Source organism: Pleuronectes platessa, chromosome 17, assembly GCF_947347685.1.
Source record: "Pleuronectes platessa chromosome 17, fPlePla1.1, whole genome shotgun sequence".
NCBI lineage: Eukaryota > Metazoa > Chordata > Actinopteri > Pleuronectiformes > Pleuronectidae > Pleuronectes > Pleuronectes platessa.
The window spans coordinates 2498598-2518382 of NC_070642.1; the positions used below are offsets into that span (position 1 = coordinate 2498598).

Consider the following 19785-nt stretch of genomic DNA (forward strand, 5'->3'; position numbering starts at 1 on the left):
TTTGTGTGTGTGTTTGAGGTCTCGTTGCTGGTAGAAGCATTAGTTCTGTTCATACCCTAGAGCCTCAGCATCATCATGTTACTGTGCTCATGTGCTTTTTTTGTCTGACTGTTAAATGCAGGAAACCATCACACCACAACTTTAGACCTACTGTATATGTGCACACAAAGAGTGCACGGCTCCATGTCACCAGGACTGCAATCAATGTCTTCGCTTTTCTTTCCTCTGATCACTTAGGCTGTACATTCTATGGCTAAAACACATGATCAAATCAGGCTCACAAATTGCCTCTTCACTCCAAGTTACATTTCAAATCCACAGCAAGGGTTTAAGCATTTTGTTGACTTCTGTGAGCCGCTGTGTGTTTTTCTTTGCAGTTTTCAGAAATAACAGTTTGGTGCTTCAGTTTGAGCAAAAACTGATTCAAACCCTTGTTTTGAGCAGTGTATGGCAGGTTGTCTGGATTAGAACAGTACACCCTGATGATGATAATTTCACACTGGACACGGAACTGTTCGGTGGATCAGTATCAAATAAATGTTTTAATATCACATGACACACTAGCGACTCCTGGTGCAAACTCTTCTGTTTTGTCACAACAGAGGTTCTCAACCTGCGGATCAGAACTTCCTGAGGTGTGCACCAAAATAGATCTAAAGCAGGATGATTAAAGAAATAAAATAGAGCATTTGTGCTACACAAGATTCTGTTACTTTCCTTAAACTTTCCCTAACTTTTATCAGTTTTTCTTACTTGTTTGTTGTAAAGCAGTGCATTATCCGTCCTTTTCTCTTCTCTAGATTTGAAGCTGAAATGGAAAAATACCTCTTGGCCAGGGCCAAAAAATTGCTAACTGTGGAAGATGACACATGTCAAGACAGACACGTTGATTGACTGGTCAGTGGATCCTTGTTGTGAGACGACAGTGACTCTCTGCTGACATCCTTCAGTTCACACTAAACAGCATGAACACTTTAAATAATAAAGGGTTCCTGAGTGTTCTTTTAGTTTTTTCGGTTTTTCTTAAGATTGATTCTGTTTGAGACCAGCTTAAACTAATGCTTTCTACTTAGTATCAGGAGCAGTGTCTGTCCTTGGTTCCTTCTCTCATGTCAGCGCTCTGAGGAAAAGCCTCACCAGCAGCAATTTGTATGGGGATGTCACCACAACAACCAGATTCAAACTGCTACACTGTGAGACCGATTCAACAGCATCCCTTAGATAGAAACATGTTGGAATCCTACACTCTAACATAAACTCTCAAACAAATCAATCAATCAATCAAAATGTATTTGTATAGCCCATATTCACAAATCACAATTTTTCTCATAGGGCTTTAACAAGGTGTGACCTCCTCTGCCCTAACCCGCAACAAGAGTAGGGAAAAACTCCATCTCCCAGGATGTACAGAAGTTCAATGTATGTCAAGTGTAAAGGAGAACATCAGAAAAATAAAGGTATTTGCAGCATTGTCAGTATCTGTACTAAATGTATCCAGACTAAGTAAAAATATTCCATTCAAAACTACATAATTACATTTAATGGGTCGGGCATGGTAGGAAAACTCTGACCCTGTTCAAAACCAAATGAACCACATAATAAGTCCAAGTAGTTCAGGACTGAGGTGTAATGGTCTCTTTCTACAGTCCAGTGTGTATGGCGCTCTGAGGAAGACTGCGGTGAATGTTCACTCATCCTTATGTGCAGGCACGTGCACAGATAGACCCCCAGTGGTGCTCAAGCACCTGTCCTTTTGCCCTGGTTGAGAGAAGTGTCCCTTCTGCCTGAGCCAAATTTTTTCTTAATTCATCATTATTTAAGAATAAAAGGGTTAGGGTTAATATGTGTTTTGATATCTGATGGGCATTTATTTTAGTTCTTGTGAGAATTTCGCCCCGACATGCTCCGCGGCGCTCACAAGCCCCCGCCGTGCCCCTCCCTCCTCCTCCTCCACTTTGTGCTCATGCAGTGCTGAGCATATCTATGATGCTGAGCGCCAAACGGCTGCAGCCTACTTCTTCTCTGACCCGCAGCATCAGACAAACAGGTAATGACGGTGTTTGTGTAAACCCCGACGTTGTTTGGTGATAAATTAACCACAACATTAGCGCCGCTGAAAACATTACGTCGCAACTGGTCCGACATTTCCTAAAAAATAAACAAACAAAAAACTCACGAAATCCGTGATTTCTAAGGCCTTGTCCAGCTGTTTACTCACGTGCGTCATGTTTAATGAAGAGGGAGAGGGAGAGATACAGGCAGGCAGGCAGGCTGACAGAGAATTTAAAGGCAGTTTTACTGTTCTACGAATTAGACAAGTTCACTAGTTTTGTTTTATTGAAATGAAAGGTAGGTCTTAAGTTGAGCTACATGACAGTCTGGTGAGGTATATTGTGGTATATTATTAGTGTAATGCTGCTTATGCTTCAACTCTGTCAGAAAACAGTAAAAAAAAATGTGTGTGTACTGTGTTGTCAGCTTCATAGAGATTATGTAAGTCACTCTTTGATTATTATGCACAACATTTTTTAGCATAATGCCAAGAAAAGAGAGACTCCAAAAGCAGAAGGACAGGGAACTGCAGCAAGCAGCTCAGGGTAGCAGCTCTCTTTTATCTTGGATCAGGCCACCAACTAGTAAAACAAATGAGGGAGAATCAGTAAGTTTTTATTTATTTATTATTATTATTCTTAATTTCATAAATAATTTTGGCGATGGGTGCCCTTTTTTTTGGTTTGAGCACCTGCCCCCAAAAATGTCTTCGTCCCATGAGGGTGTCTGGTTGTTGGAGCGCCACCTTGTGGTTACTTTGGCTTCTCCACATCAGACACAGGAACTGGTTGTGAATCCCGTAGTTTGTCACCAGGGAAGAGCGAACCAGCAGCAGTAGTAGCAGCAGCAGCTGCCCTGCTCCATCTGCGCACCGCTGTCTGCAGCACGGACACCGGCTCGGTCCGCCGCCTCTCCACCGTTGAGGTGAGGCTGCACCCCGTAACCCCGTCACCTCCTCATCCTTCTCCTCCTCCAGTCCTTCTGGGAGCACAATGCGCTGATCTCTTTGGCAGGATGATTTCTGTTGTTTCCACGGTGGAGAGCGTTCCGAGAGGTACAGGCACCCCGGCGCCCAGTCTTTACCAGCGGATCAGGAAGGTCCTAACCAGGTAAGACGAGCATCCCTTCACATTAGCTCCATGCTGAGTTAGCATCACTGACTGCGGGCAGTGGAAGGGGAGGGGCTCGCTCCTCGTCGGTTTCATGCACAACCTGTGACAAGCCGTCAAATTCAGTAGGGCTGCAGGAGGTGTTGTGCAACAGATGTCAACAGCTGCAAACAGCAGCATCCGTTTGCATGAGCGTCACATCGCGTGTGTTGAGGGTTTTGTAGAGGCGTAGGAGTGGGGACATTCCTACAGCCTGTCAGAGCAGAGCCTCAACCTGACGACCACGGTGGCTTCATCTGCCTGCTCTGAGCCTGAGCTGCACAATGGCTGCTGTCCTGTCCTTGTCTCTGCCGCCTCATCAATCCCCAATCACCTGCCCCACTCTCACGGATGCATGTAAACTCCATTTGCATTCCTCATGTGCTCTGGCACATACTCCTGGACAAGAAAACTCACACACATACACCAAGTCCCTTTCCTGCCATCTGCTGTTCCGTGATCCCTGGCTTCTGTTACTCATCCCGGGGCCATTGGACTGTCTATCTGGCTGCAAGCTGAATTTGAAACAAAGCAGGCTCACATACAGGCAAATGGAGCGACATGATATATTGCTATATAAACCGATACCAACATGTTGCCTGATATTTATTCCCCCTTTTGTTGGGATCCCTTCATCTGGTTCTTAAAAAGTAATGTGCTCCAACAAGAGCTCAGTTACCACAGCACCTTTAGGTGAATGGGAGAGTGATAGCATGAAGGTAAGCAGCAAATCAGCAGATGCTGCATAGTCAAGCAAGCAGTGCTTCAACTAGCAGATTCATATATTTAAAGAGCTCAGGTTATGCAGTAGTTAAGCTGTTAAAACAAGAAAGATGTACTTAATGAAGTGAACACTGTCTCCTGATTAACAAATGTTAGGTTGTTCTCTAATTTCTCATTACCTAGTTGATAAATATAGTAGTAGTAGTAGGAGGCCTCTGCTGAGAGTAAAGCTGCACTTGGCTGTGAGGATAGAGGTGCAGAGCTGCCTTACTGGGGACACTTGGTGGTGCTGCTGGGGAAAAGATGCACCAATGGAAACAAAAGAGGAGTCACTATGATGTGTATTTCCAACTCCAGCATGTTTAACTTTACACACAAGTTTCTGGCCTATATGAACAAAGGAGTACTGGAGACGTAGTTCAGGATCCCGAAAAGATACATGAGGAAACAACCAAGCATTTGGAAAATCAGGTGTCTGAGCACAGAGTGAGCTCAACAGCGTCTTTGTTTCAGACACAGCAACTTTGTGAAAATATACACGTTTTTATATTCCCATTCAAGACTAGCTTAGTACTTACACTGCTTATATTTGTGTATTCGTGACCCAGTGGTGCTATAAGAGCTTAGCATAAATTGATTAGCTCTGACCAGTTATTTGCCGTAGTAGCAGCGGTAAAAGTAAGCCGATACTGACGGTGCTCCATACCACTAAAAGATTTAATATTCAGCACCAGGAATAGGGGACAACAGCTGGCTGCTATAACCCACAAACAACAACCCCAACAGCTTCTTAATAGCTTCTAAATAGCTTCAGGGTGTTTGTGCTCACATCAAACCTGTGCTATCGGTTTTGAATGTGTGATGAAGAGAACTCCACTGCCTTTTCTGTTCTGTTCATAGTCCTATGGTTTGAAATGGAGACCACAAACTATTCGTTTTTAAGATTTTTCATAGGCTAAGTTCTCCTTACTACTACAAGTGGTATATGGACCCTGGCTCTGCTGATAGCATTTGTAAATAAACCAGAAGCTGAGGTCAAGCTTCAAATTGAAGAGGCCTGGGAGCCTGGCTCATTTACATTGTAGTATTTCTATAAGTTTTGGAGGAAAGGGAATACCAGAGTGCTTTTTCTCTGTTTTCTAAAGTCATACTGCACCATAATTTTTTTTTTAATCGACCTTACATAGGTACACATATTTTATTTTAAGGCGATCTTACCAGCAGTGAGTTATTCCTTTAATGTTGAACTCTACCATCACCTTTAAATCTACAGAACAATCCAAATTTGTAACGTGGTCCAGTGCTATCTGTGCCGATAATAATAATACAAATAATAATCATAAAAACAATACTTTTTTTTGTATAGCACTTCTCAAGGAACTCAAAGACACACACACTAAAGATGAATACACAACATAACATTGTCATACATTAAGAGCAGTTCTGATGAGTCTTGTGTAGGGATTTGAAAGTGGACAAGTGTTTTTCAGTGTTTTGTTCACTTCCTGTTCCCACTGCCCCCATTTGCACAAGATTTTTGCATATTGAAGTGTAATTTCAGGCTTGATGTATGTATGTATGTGTGTGTGTGTGTGTGTGTGTGTGTGTGTGTGTGTGTGTGTGTGTGTGTGTGTGTGTGTGTGTGTGTGTGTGTGTGTGTGTGTGTGTGTGTGTGTGTGTGTGTGTGTGTGTGTGTGTGTGTGTGTGTGTGTGTGTGTGTGTGTGTGAATTTGCAACATGACAGAGACATATATATGAAGCTGAGTGATACTGATGTGGTACTGGCTAATATTATTCTATTTCCTTGTGTTAATGATGTCAAATGAAACACTGATGAGCTTTGCCCATGTCCCTTGTCCTCTGCAGAGACCTCCTGGTGACCCTGGCTATGGGCCAGGTCTTGTCCTTGTTAATCTGTGCTATTAGTCTGACTAGCAAGTACCTGGCTGATGACTTACACGCTAACACACCAGTGTTCCAGAGCTTTCTCAACTACATCCTGCTATTTTTGGTCTACACCACGACACTGGCAGTCCGGCAAGGTACACACAGAAAATACGTTGGGAATTGTTTGTGTGTCTGTATGTGTGCGTGTGTGCATTTCACTCAACCCTGTTATGCATCTTAACACACAAGATATTTTCAAATTGTAAGTTATAGACAAACTAACAAATGTGCAAACATTCAAACAATAGCAGCATAGCATCAAAAGTATAGCAAGCACCAAATGAATATATATGTATTCATAACATGATGCAACTGTGTGGAGAAGGATCCATTTCCTTTGGTTTCAGTCCTGTTCACACATGGCCCACATCTAGCTCTCACACATCTTTTACATATCATACTGTGCTGCATACTTCAATATGTGTCACAGTTTAACTTTCATTACTATGGTGTTTAGTTCATAGAGAATCATAGTTAGAGGTACAAGTTCATAGAATTACTGTTAATTCTTTGAAACTGGGAACTGAACTATATTAGCTGCCTCCATCATGAAGGGTATGTTTTCACCCCTGTCGATTTGTAAGTTGTTTTTGAGTTTGTAAGCAAGATTACACAACAAAAAAAAAGTACGGATTACCACGGAACTTGATGGAAGGATGCGGAATGAGGAGAAAACATTTAGGAGACTGGTATCTATGAACTGTACAATTGGGTGCAGACTCTAATATAAATCTGGATCTAGTGAATTGAACTGTGTTTCATGAGGAAAACAGAGTTCCTTTCTAGTTATACAGAGAATATACGTAACTCATTTATTTAAACAAGAAACTAAAGAATAATAAGCATAGTGTACATCAGAGGAGGAAAAAATCTTGTGTTGGCTGCATGAAAACATCTACATGAAACCTCACCATTAGAAACCAGCCTGAGAGTTTATGGATCTTAGTGTCTGAATGAAGGTTTGCATTCAAAATGTAGTCAGTGTCTCATGTAAGCCAAATTCAAGGTAGGATTTTCTCAAAACAACTGGCACATGAGGCTGGGCAAACAGGGGAGTTGTGGAGGGTCTTGGGGGGTGTACTGCTTCCATTCTTCCAAGTCCTTGGGCATCATGCTGAACTGGCTGGGTCCTCTCCACTGCTCGCTGTCGCAGTTCACATCCCCTCTCTTGCTGTATTTATATATATATCGCTTTTCTAGTCTTCATGACCACTCAAAGTGCTTGGACAGTACAGGTTGCTGATGTTACCCTTTCACACACATATTAAACGGTGCATCTATGAGGGACATTCTACATTCAGTATCTTGCCCAAGGACACATCACCATCTAGCCCCTCAGCAACAGCTGCTATGCAGCTGATGCAGCAGTTGTGGGTGAAAATGATCACAGACTCAGATGATTCTTGACCCAAACTCGGAAGCAGGGAAGGATTTTTCATACTGTAAAGGGAAATCAGAATGTTCTAAGAAGTCCAGCAATGTAAACAGTGTTTCTATTCTGTTCCGCGGATTTAACCTTTATAAAACACTTTTTCCATTGTATTTGCTGTGTGTCACACCAGGTGAAGGGAACTTGCTGGCCATTCTGAAGCAACGCTGGTGGAAATACATGATTCTGGGTTTGGTAGACATCGAGGCCAACTATCTGGTCCTGAAGGCCTACCAGTACACTACACTCTCCAGTGTACAGGTTCGTGGTGTGTGTGTGTGTGTGTGTGTGTGTGTGTGTGTGTGTGTGTTCAAAACTTTAAAAAAATGAACTTTGTGACACACATGAAAAGGTCCTGGTATTGTTCCGCTCTGCTCAGCCTGTGGTATACTGTCTTTTATGGCTGATGTGGGAGCTTTGTCTGAGAAAGAAACTCTGGTGATCTGCATTACAAACGCTTGGTAATGCTAAAGAAACTCCTGTCTTGCATTGTTGTAAATGTAGGATCCTCTGTTTTTGGAGCAAACCCCATACCAACAAGTGAAAGTCAAGATATCTTTGTTGAACCGCATAATAAATAGTATTTTTAATATTGGATGGATCACATTACATTTTTTACAGACATTCAAGGTCCCAAAGAATGAATCTAATGGCTCTATTTTAACCACCTGAGCTGATGGTCCAAATCTACTTTTACAGGAGAGAAAAGGGTAGCTGCACCAGATGCATGCTTGGTTTTGCGTGATTCTATTAATTAATCAGGGATGTGTTTTTGGCATTACATGAAACAACCAGACAGAGTCCCATCTTCCATTCCCTTCAAAACCCAGGTACACTTGTATTTTGGCGGATTATAATGGGGGATGTTCAAAGTTGTATGGAGAACACTTTTATGTGGAAAACAGTCAGATGAGTCATCCTTTACCATATTCTCTAGAAGTGGGCTTGTTTGATGTATTCCAAGAAAATGGTACAGGCCTAAATGCTCTACCCTAACTGTGAGTGGATCTAGTGGCTCTGTCAAGCTGCCGGGGGCATTTTACTGACATGATATGGGTCCACTTTTCTTTTTAAAGGGTGTCTCTGCAAAATGATACATTTTAGTAATAAATTAGTGGCAGTTCATATCAAATTTATAACTTTATAGACAGCGCTCTCCCGCATTATACAGTGTTAATCATATCACACACATATACAGGGTTCGTACGGTCATGGAAAACCTGGAAAAGTCATGGAATTTCATGGTGTTTTTCCAGGCCTGGAAAAGTCATGGAAAAAAATAATCTCCCAAAGGCTTTGGAAAAGTCATGGAAATTTTTTATATTCATATTTTCATGTCATTCCTTTTTAGGGATGGGCCTAATTCCTATTTCCTAATTGATCATTAAGAATTTCGTTGATGACATAATTTTTTCATCGATGAAAACTATTGCATGTTCGCTATGTGGCAGGAGTTCGGAATATCCGAGTTGCCCTGAACGCAGCACAGCGGGGATGCTAGCAGCGGGAGGAAGCAGCTCGGAGTTGCCTCCTCTGCTCGCTCAGCCTTATGTCCGCACACGGACCCTCAGTCCGAGCGGAGGGGAAACCGGACAGACCCGGGTCTGGGTGGAGGGTTCCGGGAGTGAGGGCGTGACAACAACCAGACTGAGTGGTCGAGAACCGTCAAATCGAGTTAGCTCTCAGCGGCTAGCTGGTCTCTCATCGGGGCTTAAGAGTACAGCTGTACATATTTTCAAGTGTAGCCAGTCAACGGATCCTGTTGAACTGCCACAAGAGTTTTTCATCTTTTAATAAAGACCTCAGGAAACACGCTGTGTTTTTTCTATTTTTACTGCATTTTAATATAGCCTATAAATAGTGAATTTTAATATAACAATATGAATGATTAATTGAAAGTCGATCGTTAATTCTCCCGACGATCGATTAAGATAATTTAATTGAAGGCCCATCCCTAGTTCATTTACGCTGAGTTTTAAATAATTCATAAGCTTTTAAAGAAATACGCTAAAAATATAAGTAGGCATACTTGGGTTTGTGTCATTTAAGGTATACTGTATTCCTTGGAATTCTCATTGTTAGTTTGAACACTACATTTTGTCACTTTTTCGCGTATACACCGAGATTTCACAAAATGTTCGGTCATGGAAATTTGGTTCAAAGTTATTGAAAAGTCATGGAAAAGTCATGGAAATCTATTGGTAAAAATGTGTATGAACCCTGCATATATCTATGGCTAATTAACCCAGAGTGGTGAGTACTTCTGTTTGTACTGGGATGGTTCGTTTCTGTCATTACGGTCTGTGTAATAGTTCATTTATGTTTTGTAAGTGGTCTCCAGTGTGCTCTGTGTGCGTGACAGCACAGTCATATTCACTGCAGCAATTTTACACACACACACACACACACTATATGAACACACTATTGTTCTTGGTGATACATGCATAGTGGTATTATATTATCAAAAACTGTTAATCTCCAGTTTCTGCAACTCTGCTATTTTATGGTATCAGAGAGTAAGTTGTTTTATATCCTTTACAATGAAGGTTCTTATGGAACAGTTATGTCTAAGCACAAATCACACTGCTGGTTCTAATGTTGATGATAAGTGGATTTATAATCTGACTTCAATTCACTATCTGACGTCTGCATCGACACGTTCCCGTCTTCAAAATCTTCATACGTTTGGGTCACAACGTCAACTTTGTTTTTATAGATCCCAACTTTTGTGTGAGAAGTGGCGTACTGATCTTTTGGACACAGTGTTTGCCACAGTCTGATATCACCAATCTGATGGTAAACCCATGCAGGAGGAGAAAAAAACAACAGATATGATTGAAGTGTAAATCAGAGAGGTCATTATTTGTGTGTGTGTTTGTTTCTCTTTGTCCTTCCTCTCAGTTGTTAGACGGTTTTGTCATCCCGGTTGTCCTGCTGCTGTCCTGGTTTTTTCTCTTGGTGAGGTACAAGGCAGCCCACTTTGTTGGGGCAGGGCTGTGCCTCTTGGGTATCGGCTGCATGGTCGGAGCTGATATCCTACTTGGTCGGCAGCAAGGCCTCGGTGAGCACCTCCTCCAGACAAATGCACACAAACATAGTGAGAGTACACAGCACCATACATTTACAATGAATTCTGTTAGCCCCCTTTGATTTGACAGGCATAGCTTTCCTGACCTCAATGTGACAAGTGCAAATACTTGAGGATGATTCCAGTTGGTTTGGGACGCAGTCAGCCTCCTGCTCGCAGTAGTTTTTTTTTTCACTTTTAATCTTTTACCCACTTCATTATTGTTGTCCCTCATTTGTCCAGGCGAACAGAAGCTATTTGGGGATCTTTTGGTTCTGGGAGGAGCAACACTGTATGGGATCTCCAACATCTGTGAGGAATTCATTGTGAAGAACCTGAGCCGTGTGGAGTTCCTCGGGATGATGGGACTCTTCGGATCCTTCTTTAGCGGCATCCAACTGTGAGTTTGTGTAAAATACTCAAGTAAATAGACTCGAAAAACTAATGTCTAGGCTTAATAAAATTAACATAACTGCTCGTGTGGTGTCATCCAAGCTCCAAACCCAGACATTCATATTCTACTCAAAACGGCATAATTTACACCATATCTTAAAGGAGACATATTATGCCCATTTTACCCCAGTTGATATGGGTCCGTGGGGTCTTAATGAAATGTCTGTAACATTTTTTGGTCAAAATACCACAAGGATCATTTAAAACAGCACCCTTTTTACCCTGTCTAAAACAGCCCTCCTCAGATTGACCTGTTTTGAGTGCCCCGCCCCCCCCTCTCACCGCCCAGTATACCCCCAATACTGAACCTTGGCCAGTGGCATGGTAGCCTACTTATTTCTCTCTTACATTGGCCAGTGGCCTGGCAGGCCACATAGTTCTATATTAAATGGTAAATGGCTTTGTATTTATATAGCGCTTTTCTAGTCTTGATGACCACTCAAAGCGCTTTACAGTACAGTTTTACATTCACCCATACACACACACATTCATACAGTGCATCTATTCTCAGCACTTAGTTATTCTATGGGGGGCCATTCGGGGTTCAGCATCTTGCCCAAAGACACTTCGGCATGCAGATGGGTCAGACTGGGGATCGAACTGCCGACCTTCAGGTTGGAGGACGACCACTCTACCCCTCAGCCAAGGCCGCCCATGTATTACAGTGTTAAGTGTCTCATACAGGTTCACACTGACATATTTATGACATGATAATCCTTCCAATTTGGTTCTTGAGACCCAACCACTGAGTAGCCAATTTAGTTGCCTTTAAGAACAACTAACTTTTCAAATACTACTGGGCGTGGCGGCGGCGGCAGCAAAAAAAAAAGAAGGGGATACGTGCACCGGAGCGTCCTCCTAACTGCCTCTTGTCCAGTCGTGCGATCGACCCACACTGGTCGTGAAGTCGTCTGATCTGTCCCGCTCACGATCCGTCAACTCCCTCAAGGTTAAATTTGCAAAAACTCTCGAGTAAAAACTGAGAGTTTTTACATAAATAAAAAAAAAAAAAAAAAAAGTAAATATATTTATTTTTATGTGCGCCGCAGGATGTGCGATGCAGGATGTGCGCCGAAGGATGTGCGAGCTCATTTATTTTATTAATTTGAATTCAAATCTGTACGGGCCAGAAAAGTTATAATCGCCAGAGAGGCTGTCCACTGAGCGAGCGCCCAAGATCGGGTACAATACAGCCGGAGAGGGGGAGGGGGGGGGGGGGGGGGGGGGGGGGGCTATGCCATGTAGACTGACTGTGATGTCAATTCTGGTCGTAATCCAATTCGACACACTCTAGCGTATAGTTTCTGACATAGAGGAACCACAACAAATCGCGGGAGTTGTTTTTTTCCAGAGTTTTTGGGACGGTAGACATGCCAGATACCCAAATTAACGTGTAGAAGCACTACAAAAGTGGAATTTTCATAATATGTCCCCTTTAAGACAAACGTAACACTTTCAGTGGTCATCAAGACTAGAAAATACAGACAATTTACTTTGCTTTGTTGAAATGTGATAGGGGCACTGTTGACCAATTTTGCCACTAAACGTTGGCATATCAATTTCTTCAGGCTGGGAGTCTTATCAAGCATATCAGGTTCGGGCCTGTCTGAGCATAAATAGAAATACCACACCTATAACTTCCTCTTGCAATAAGGCTGTGGTCACAAGAGGCTTTTTTGTAAATCTGGGCCAGTATATGTTCATGCGTTTCCATGGACGTTTAGCACTATAGGCCTATGGATCATAACTAGGCGATGGTTCAGGACTCACCTGATCCATCCCCAACTATAGGCTTTATCATCAAGGAACTTAAGACACCATCTCTACATATAAGTCAAACCTTATATGTAGAGATGGTGTCTGCCTCCATAATTCAGAGGGGGAGCTGGTTCCACAGGAGAGAAGCCTGGTAGCTGAGGCTCTACCTCCCAGTCTGCCTTACAGAGTTTAGGAACCACAAGGGAGCCTGTATTTTGGGACTTGATTACTTGATTATTAAAAGCTTTGTTTGAGTGGAGCAGGATCTTGAATTATATTTTTGATTTTACAGGGAGATAATGCAGAGAAGCTAAGACATTAGTTATATGAACTCCCCTTCTAGAGTTATATGAACTCTCCTTATAGTTCCTGTCACAGCACTCGTGCTGCAGTATTTTGTACCAGCTGGAGGCTTTTCACAGATTTACTGTGACATCCTGATAATAAAGAATTATAGTAATACAGTCCAGAGGTAACAAATACATGAACTAGTTTCTCAGCATCTGTCTGTGACAGGTTGTTCCTAATTCCATGATATTACGCTGTTGAAAGGTGGTTGTCCCAGAGACTTGTTTAAAATCAATAAAACCACAATTGTTTCAGAAGATTCAAAAAAAGTTTAATTAAATTTAAATATAAACAATACAAAGGTTTGCCTTCGAACTTCCTTAGTCCCCATGTGATCTCTTGGGTGATTACTGCAAATTATCAACAGTTACTGCACTTCTTTCTTTTTTTGTGCAACCTAGCTCGATTCAATATCCTTTGTTTGCCTCAAATATCACCATAGATAATTAGGGTTGCAAGTCTCTGGCAAAGTTTTTTTCAATGGGGTTTGAAAGTTTGGAAGCACCCTGAATTAAACTGCAAAGCTGTAATTAAATTAAACAGATGACAACATTGGCAATCTACACAATCAGTCAACATTACATTACAGCTAAATTAATCCCCAATTATATTCCAAATATCCAATAATACCAATATAAAACATATATAAATATTTATAACAATAGTAATTTTCAAGTGACCAGTCCTCAGAGGTGTTTTTCAGGTACATCTACCCAAGGTAGAACAAAACACAACCATATCATATTTTGTCATTCATTTATGTCATGGAATAGATGTTTAGAGTAAACATTTTTTATACAGAACTGGAAAGAAAATGATCAATTTATTGACTGATCTCATGAATGAAAAAGTTCTGAATAAAACCACTGGAGGAGTGCATCAGTAGTACCCTGTGTCCGAAAAATCGACTTATGATCTGCGAGCATCAGCCATGTTGCTCCCACAGTTTCCTTTAATAACCTGTAATTAACAAAAGAGATTTAGAACACATTCAAAATAATATATGATAATGATGATAATAACTGGCCCTGAATACCTGTGAAAGAATCATCTGGGGATTTTCTCAAATTCAATGTTGAAGTATTAGATTTGTGTAGCTAATAACAACAATAATGGTGAAAGTGAAACACAAGACAAATACATTTTCTTAGATTTGGACCAAATACTAAATGTCCAAACAAAGTTTTGGAAATCAGCATGACTCATCAGTGGGACTCTCCACTGCTGTATCAAACAACAGGAACAAACAGCAAACATAACGACTTAAGCAAGTGTTATTGTGACGAATGATGACTAGTGTATTTCATAAAGGAATTCTACAGGAGAAAAAACTATTTCTGGATTTCTTTTCTGTACAGAGAAAGGAAAATGGTTTGAGCCATTCACTACAGTTATGAGCCACCACCATGGTACTGGTAGGCAGGATGTTATATTTCCATGCTGGCATGAGTCAGTCTGTTACTCTGTGACTGTTATTCTTGACTTTGGCTCCTGACAGGCAAGGCTAACTTTTTTTAACCTGGCAGCAGGGAATTGTTTTCAAACTGTGTGTGTGCACAAAATAAATTAGCAAAGCATGGAAACATTTTCACCAAACTTAATGGCAATATTCCTTGGGAGAGTATCTCCAGATTCACTTTTTTAACTCAAAATATTTACCAAGCTATCTCTGCAAATTGAGAAGTTTACGAAGTCTAAAGCTTACAATAGGCTCCTAGCTAGTTGGCCTCAAACCATGAGGCTTGGTTCTAAACCTCAGGCTGGTAAGGACTTTCAGCATTGTAGCTGTTCAGACCCAGGTGTTGGCAGCTAACCTTACCAGACTGGGCTCCAGTGCTGCCAGTAATTTAGAAATTTGTTTACTGCTTTCTCTACCTGAGGACACCCTGTCAGAAAGTCTTGAAACCATTTGGAGATGGAGATAAGCTCCAGGTCCCTGAGGGAACAATGCTGTTCTCTAATCTCTGTATATGTATTCTCTTGCAGGGCAATCATGGAACACAAGGAGCTGCTGAAGGTATCCTGGGACTGGCAGATAGGTGAGAATAGACTGACACACACACACACACACACACACACACACACACACACACACACACACACACACACACACACACACACACACAACCTGAATACCTTCACATTATCTATAAGTAATACAGAAGTAGTTTTAAAAAGCAGTGTCAATGCAATTCAAAATCAGCTGCTCTCTCTGTTTGTTTGCAGGTCTACTCTACGTTGGCTTTAGTGGTTTCATGTTTGGCCTGTACAGCTTCATGCCCGTGGTGATAAAGAGGACGAGTGCCACCTCAGTCAATCTCTCTCTGCTCACATCGGACCTATACAGCCTCTTTTGTGGTATCTTCCTCTTTCAATACAAGGTACTTTCAAAGAGCCATGCCACATTGGTGATGATTTGATAATGTGTAGGTTAATAGATGTGCCAGAGATCTAGCATCACATACCTAGACCAGCACAACACATTTACCGAACAGTCAGTCCTGATGTAGGAACTTTGTTTTGACAATTATAAAGCAGAACATGCATAATAAAACAACAGTGTGATTGTGTTGTGTGGATTTTGATCATTGGATTAAAAATGTCCGACTTGACTCAGATGATATTGAGATGATCAATCTGTGGAGTAGCTATGTCCATCCAGATGAGTGTGTCAGGAATATTTGCCTTGACTGCATCTGTGACAGACAAACCTGTTCCTTGTTATCTAAAGACAGGAAACAGACTGACAGTTCCTGTAACGCTGACGTATCATAAGCTCAACAACTATTTCAAAGTCTCTGTCAAGTATTTTGATCATAAATACAAGATGGGACCCCAACCCACATTATGTCTGGCCATACTCTTCCGCTGTCTATCCTCCTGGTCAGTAAGAGCTTCTACCAATTTGTACTCGGTTTTCTACTCGGTTTTGGCTGCCTGTTGTCAGGCTACCTTTCATTGTTCACCCCCTTGGCATGCCGTGAGTTTGTCTGCTTTGTTTGCAGGTGACGATTTTGTTTGTCACATGAAGGACATAATCACAAGCACTGACTTGAATTGGAAGAAGGCCAGTGAGAAGGGAGAGAGATATGAGAAGGACTAGAAATCTGGGATTTAAAGGCCCTATCTTATCATCACTTCCCTGTGATACTGTTTACCTAACTCTCTTAAAGGACCCATATATTGCAGATTTCTGGGATTTAATTCTAGGTATTGCTTCCCCAAAGATGACATATCAGTTGTTTAAAGTCGAAAAAAACTGCTGCAATGTATATTTAAGAGGTTGTTTTCGCCTGCTTCTTGAGCCCCTCCTCTGATTGGGCGACTACACTTTGAGTGACATGCAACCAGGCATATCACCGGTCTCATTCTGCCGCATTTGATGATCTCTGGCTATAAACACAGCTGAAAGTCTTGTTGTTATGTTTGCAGCTATTGAGACCAGCCACATATTTACAGTCGGTTACAACAGGATGCTTCTGAACAGTAAGTTACACTTCTGAATGGTAAGTTACAACGTCCCCAAGTTTTAGCAGGACAGTTGGCCAATGTAGGAGTAACCCTAATCCTAACCCTGAGTTACAGTACGGAGTTTCAGTCCCGAGTGACGAGTAATATCTAGGTTACTTCTCACTGAGCATAGCGACACGGCACTTCAGAAGAAATAAAGCGTAACCGCTGGTCTCGATCAGAAACGTTCTTAGGAGGAATGTGCACAGACACCTTCTCTTCCTTGCATCCCTCCATGCTACAGTGTTTCTTCAGTGTTGTTTGTTATGGTTAGCCTTTGGTAGTTAACAAGCTGCTAGCTCAGTGGTGTTGGGGAGTAGAGGTTGTGGGTTCGAAGCCTGGACTGGTACTGGCTGGGTGTGGCTGAGAGACCAGTGCAAACCCATATGACTCATACGGGGGAGGAAGTACGAAACGAGACGTTTCAATAACTTATTTCTTAGAATGGACTGTTTTCCTACTTTGAGGGTCCCTCCTGACCCCCTTCAAGTCATTACGGAAAAGCCCAGAAAAAGTATTTTACACAATATGGGCCCTTTAAAAGTAGACCTTATGCAAAGACAGTTGGAGGAAATGCGTAAGACCATGGAAAGCATGGCTGCAACTCAGTACCACATTTGGAGTTGCCGTGCAAGGCTACTCCATATATGCCTCCACATCATGTTGCTGTGTCCCTGACAGTTCTAGATTTGGCTCCTCTGGGCAGGGTGATATTTATGATTAGGGAAATTAGTTTTGTGCTGACTCCCATGTGAGCTTGGGCCCAACCCTAATGCACATCTGCTGGTGTAAGCCCAGGTGACCTCCTGCCAGAAATGGTGAAAAACGTGATCCAGCTAGCTGTCATGGCCAGGGTTCAGGGTGATTCCATGGCACAGCTGACCAAGCTGCTATCTTGGAGATTGCAAACTCCTGGTGTAGTGTTCGGACATACGGTGAAGGCTTCATTGGATGAGACCCAGATGGTCAGACTGTGCAAATAGTATATCCATCAGTCTAATCAGTCAATAGTCGTGGCTTGGGGCCCATCGGAGGGGCGTGGTAGTTGTCCAGCTACCACATTTTGTAGAACAGAATTCCTCCCAAATTCATAGTTTGTGCTTTTCCTCACTCTCTCTCTACAGGTATCTGCACTCCACAGCTGCTAGATCCAGTTCTGACACTACTCAACTATTATTATTAGTAGTAGTTTTAGTAGTAGTATTAACTAGCGCTGCTATCAATTCTTACTTGTGGGAACATCTCAACCTTTTTATGTAAAGTGCCTTGAGATCATTTAGATTGTTGGAAAAAATGAAATTGGATTGAATTGAATAAGGCCTCTTCCTGTTAAAGAAAGACAGAGGTTTTATTCCAGCTACTTCCTCATCCCCAAGTAAACCAGGGACCTGGAGTGAAGACAGCTAAATTCAATGTATCTAAATTTGCTTTCCTTTTGTATGCACAGGTTTGGGGCATTGTTTCAGGCTGTGGACCTTTGATTTGGCTACTTACACTTTCCCTTCAATCCAGATTACAGGGGGTTCCTCAGGTGGTTCCCACTGAAGGCAACTTGTGACGTCGCACCCACTGGTGTGATTGTTATGTTATAACACTCCTGACCCAAGGGTCACATGGTTAAAGGTTTACTTTCATTCATATACAGTATATGTAAAACATTGAGAAAATATTTTTTAAACTGGTTTACACCAGCTGGTTTAGTTTCAAACGCCGTCGCAAAGTTAGATTACACACCTAGCAGGATCACATTAAATTTGAATGACTGTTATTGTTTGAAACATAAAGGTGATAAAAAGTTTGAAACCACCTTATCATCAATACATATATTGAAGAAGAGCTGGCCTGTAATAGCTCACTGACCACTGATCTGTATTTAAAGGATAGGGTTTGAACCACTGTAAAGCAGCATACTGTCTGTCTCTGTGTTGCAGTTCTCTGGCCTCTACCTGTTGTCATTTGTCGTCATTATCTTGGGCTTGGTCTTTTACGCCTCCTCATCTACCTATGTGGTCCAGGATCCACGAGTCTACAAGCAGTTCAGGAACACAGGCAGCCAGTTGGCCAACGACCCAACCCAACTTAGGCCTGGAGTACCAGAACCTTCTGTCACCTACACCAGCCTGGGCCCCGAGCCGGGTGATGAGCTTCCTGTACGTGTAGACTAAGTTGATCTGACTACACAAATGACCAGAATGTAATTAAATCAAAAAGCAAGTGAATATGTTGAGTTCACTGTGATCAAAGAATGAGTAGACGGTAGTGACTGTAAATTATCATTAATGTAAATAGATGGTATTGTCATTTGAATGGTTCTTCTCCTTTCTTTTTATATCTGTCAAGAATCTTTTTGAGTATTCCCTTTATATATGCTGAAACTGTGTTATTTTCAGTTTAACACACTGGAGTCACTTGTGTTCATAGTATTGGCAGACAGCTCCTCGTGGTTCATTGAACAACTTTGTCACCAAGGTACTATATTTTGCTGTGTATTTTGAACATGGATATAATGTAGGCTGGTATAAATATATTTGGATATCATATATATAAGTTTGAATACTTATAACACCAAAAAATGCTTTCAGTATTTCCTCTCCAGAAGTTCATAGAGAATTTGAATTTACAGAAAATAATTCAAACAATTGATGGAAAATTTAAGAATAAAGTTCATGACCTCAGCATTTCTACAATTCTGATTATTGTCCTGAATTAGATATTTTTCTTTTCTGTTAGTATTAAATAAATGTCAAAATACAATCAAAGCAGGGTGCACAGTGTTTGTGATGAGATAGGTTTGTTACTGTGGTGTGTTAGTGTTCTCTCTAAGACAAATGTGAATCTATTTTACATAACATTATCGAGTCTGCCTTCATTACAAATACAGCTTCCATTGCTGTAATCCCAGGATTTCGGAACATGGACATTTTTATTTTAAAAACATGTTCTGGCCTCTCGTCTAGAACTAAATGAAAAAGCTTGTTTTCAGAAACCAAACATCATTCATAACCACTGTCATTGGCTGAGATGCGCTGGCTGCATCACATCGTTTTTGGAGGAAGTTGCTGTATCTTACGGCAACCATAATATGGAAAAGAGCTTTGACAGTGATAGAAGTGATTGGGGTCAGAATCCATGGCCCCCTCCTCTCACAGTGTATATACAGTATATTGTAAATTTTATCTGACATGATTATGAGGCTCAGCAGTCTGAGTCAGTGAAACCAGAGGGTTTCGTCAGTGTCTGAGCTGCAGTGAGGGGAAGGAACACACTGAAGACATTTCATTATAGAAATTCAGTAACTAGAAAAAATCCACTAAGTTTTGCTCCAATGTCATATTAGCCTCAGATAAACT

The 19785-nt window shown here is 41.5% G+C and overlaps 1 protein-coding gene across 1 annotated transcript; it reads left to right on the forward strand.

Moving 5' to 3' along the window:
• The first annotated feature begins 2865 nt into the window (after window positions 1-2865).
• On the forward strand, window positions 2866-19110 carry slc35f1 (solute carrier family 35 member F1). Its single transcript, XM_053445724.1, has 8 exons — window positions 2866-3161; window positions 5790-5965; window positions 7433-7560; window positions 10201-10360; window positions 10610-10766; window positions 14912-14964; window positions 15152-15306; window positions 18367-19110. Exons 1-8 carry the CDS (start codon window positions 3067-3069, stop codon window positions 18598-18600), a joined length of 1158 nt encoding a protein of 385 aa, XP_053301699.1. The 5' UTR covers window positions 2866-3066; the 3' UTR covers window positions 18601-19110.
• Window positions 19111-19785: the final 675 nt, after the last annotated feature.

Coding starts and splice junctions, on each gene's coding strand:
- slc35f1 (XM_053445724.1), top strand. CDS start 3,067: ATGATTTCTGTTGTTTCCACGGTGGAGAGCGTTCCGAGAGGTACAGGC. Junction 10,361..10,609: donor TGGTCGGCAGCAAGGCCTCG/GTGAGCACCTCC, acceptor TCATTTGTCCAG/GCGAACAGAAGCTATTTGGG. Junction 14,965..15,151: donor ATCCTGGGACTGGCAGATAG/GTGAGAATAGAC, acceptor GTTTGTTTGCAG/GTCTACTCTACGTTGGCTTT.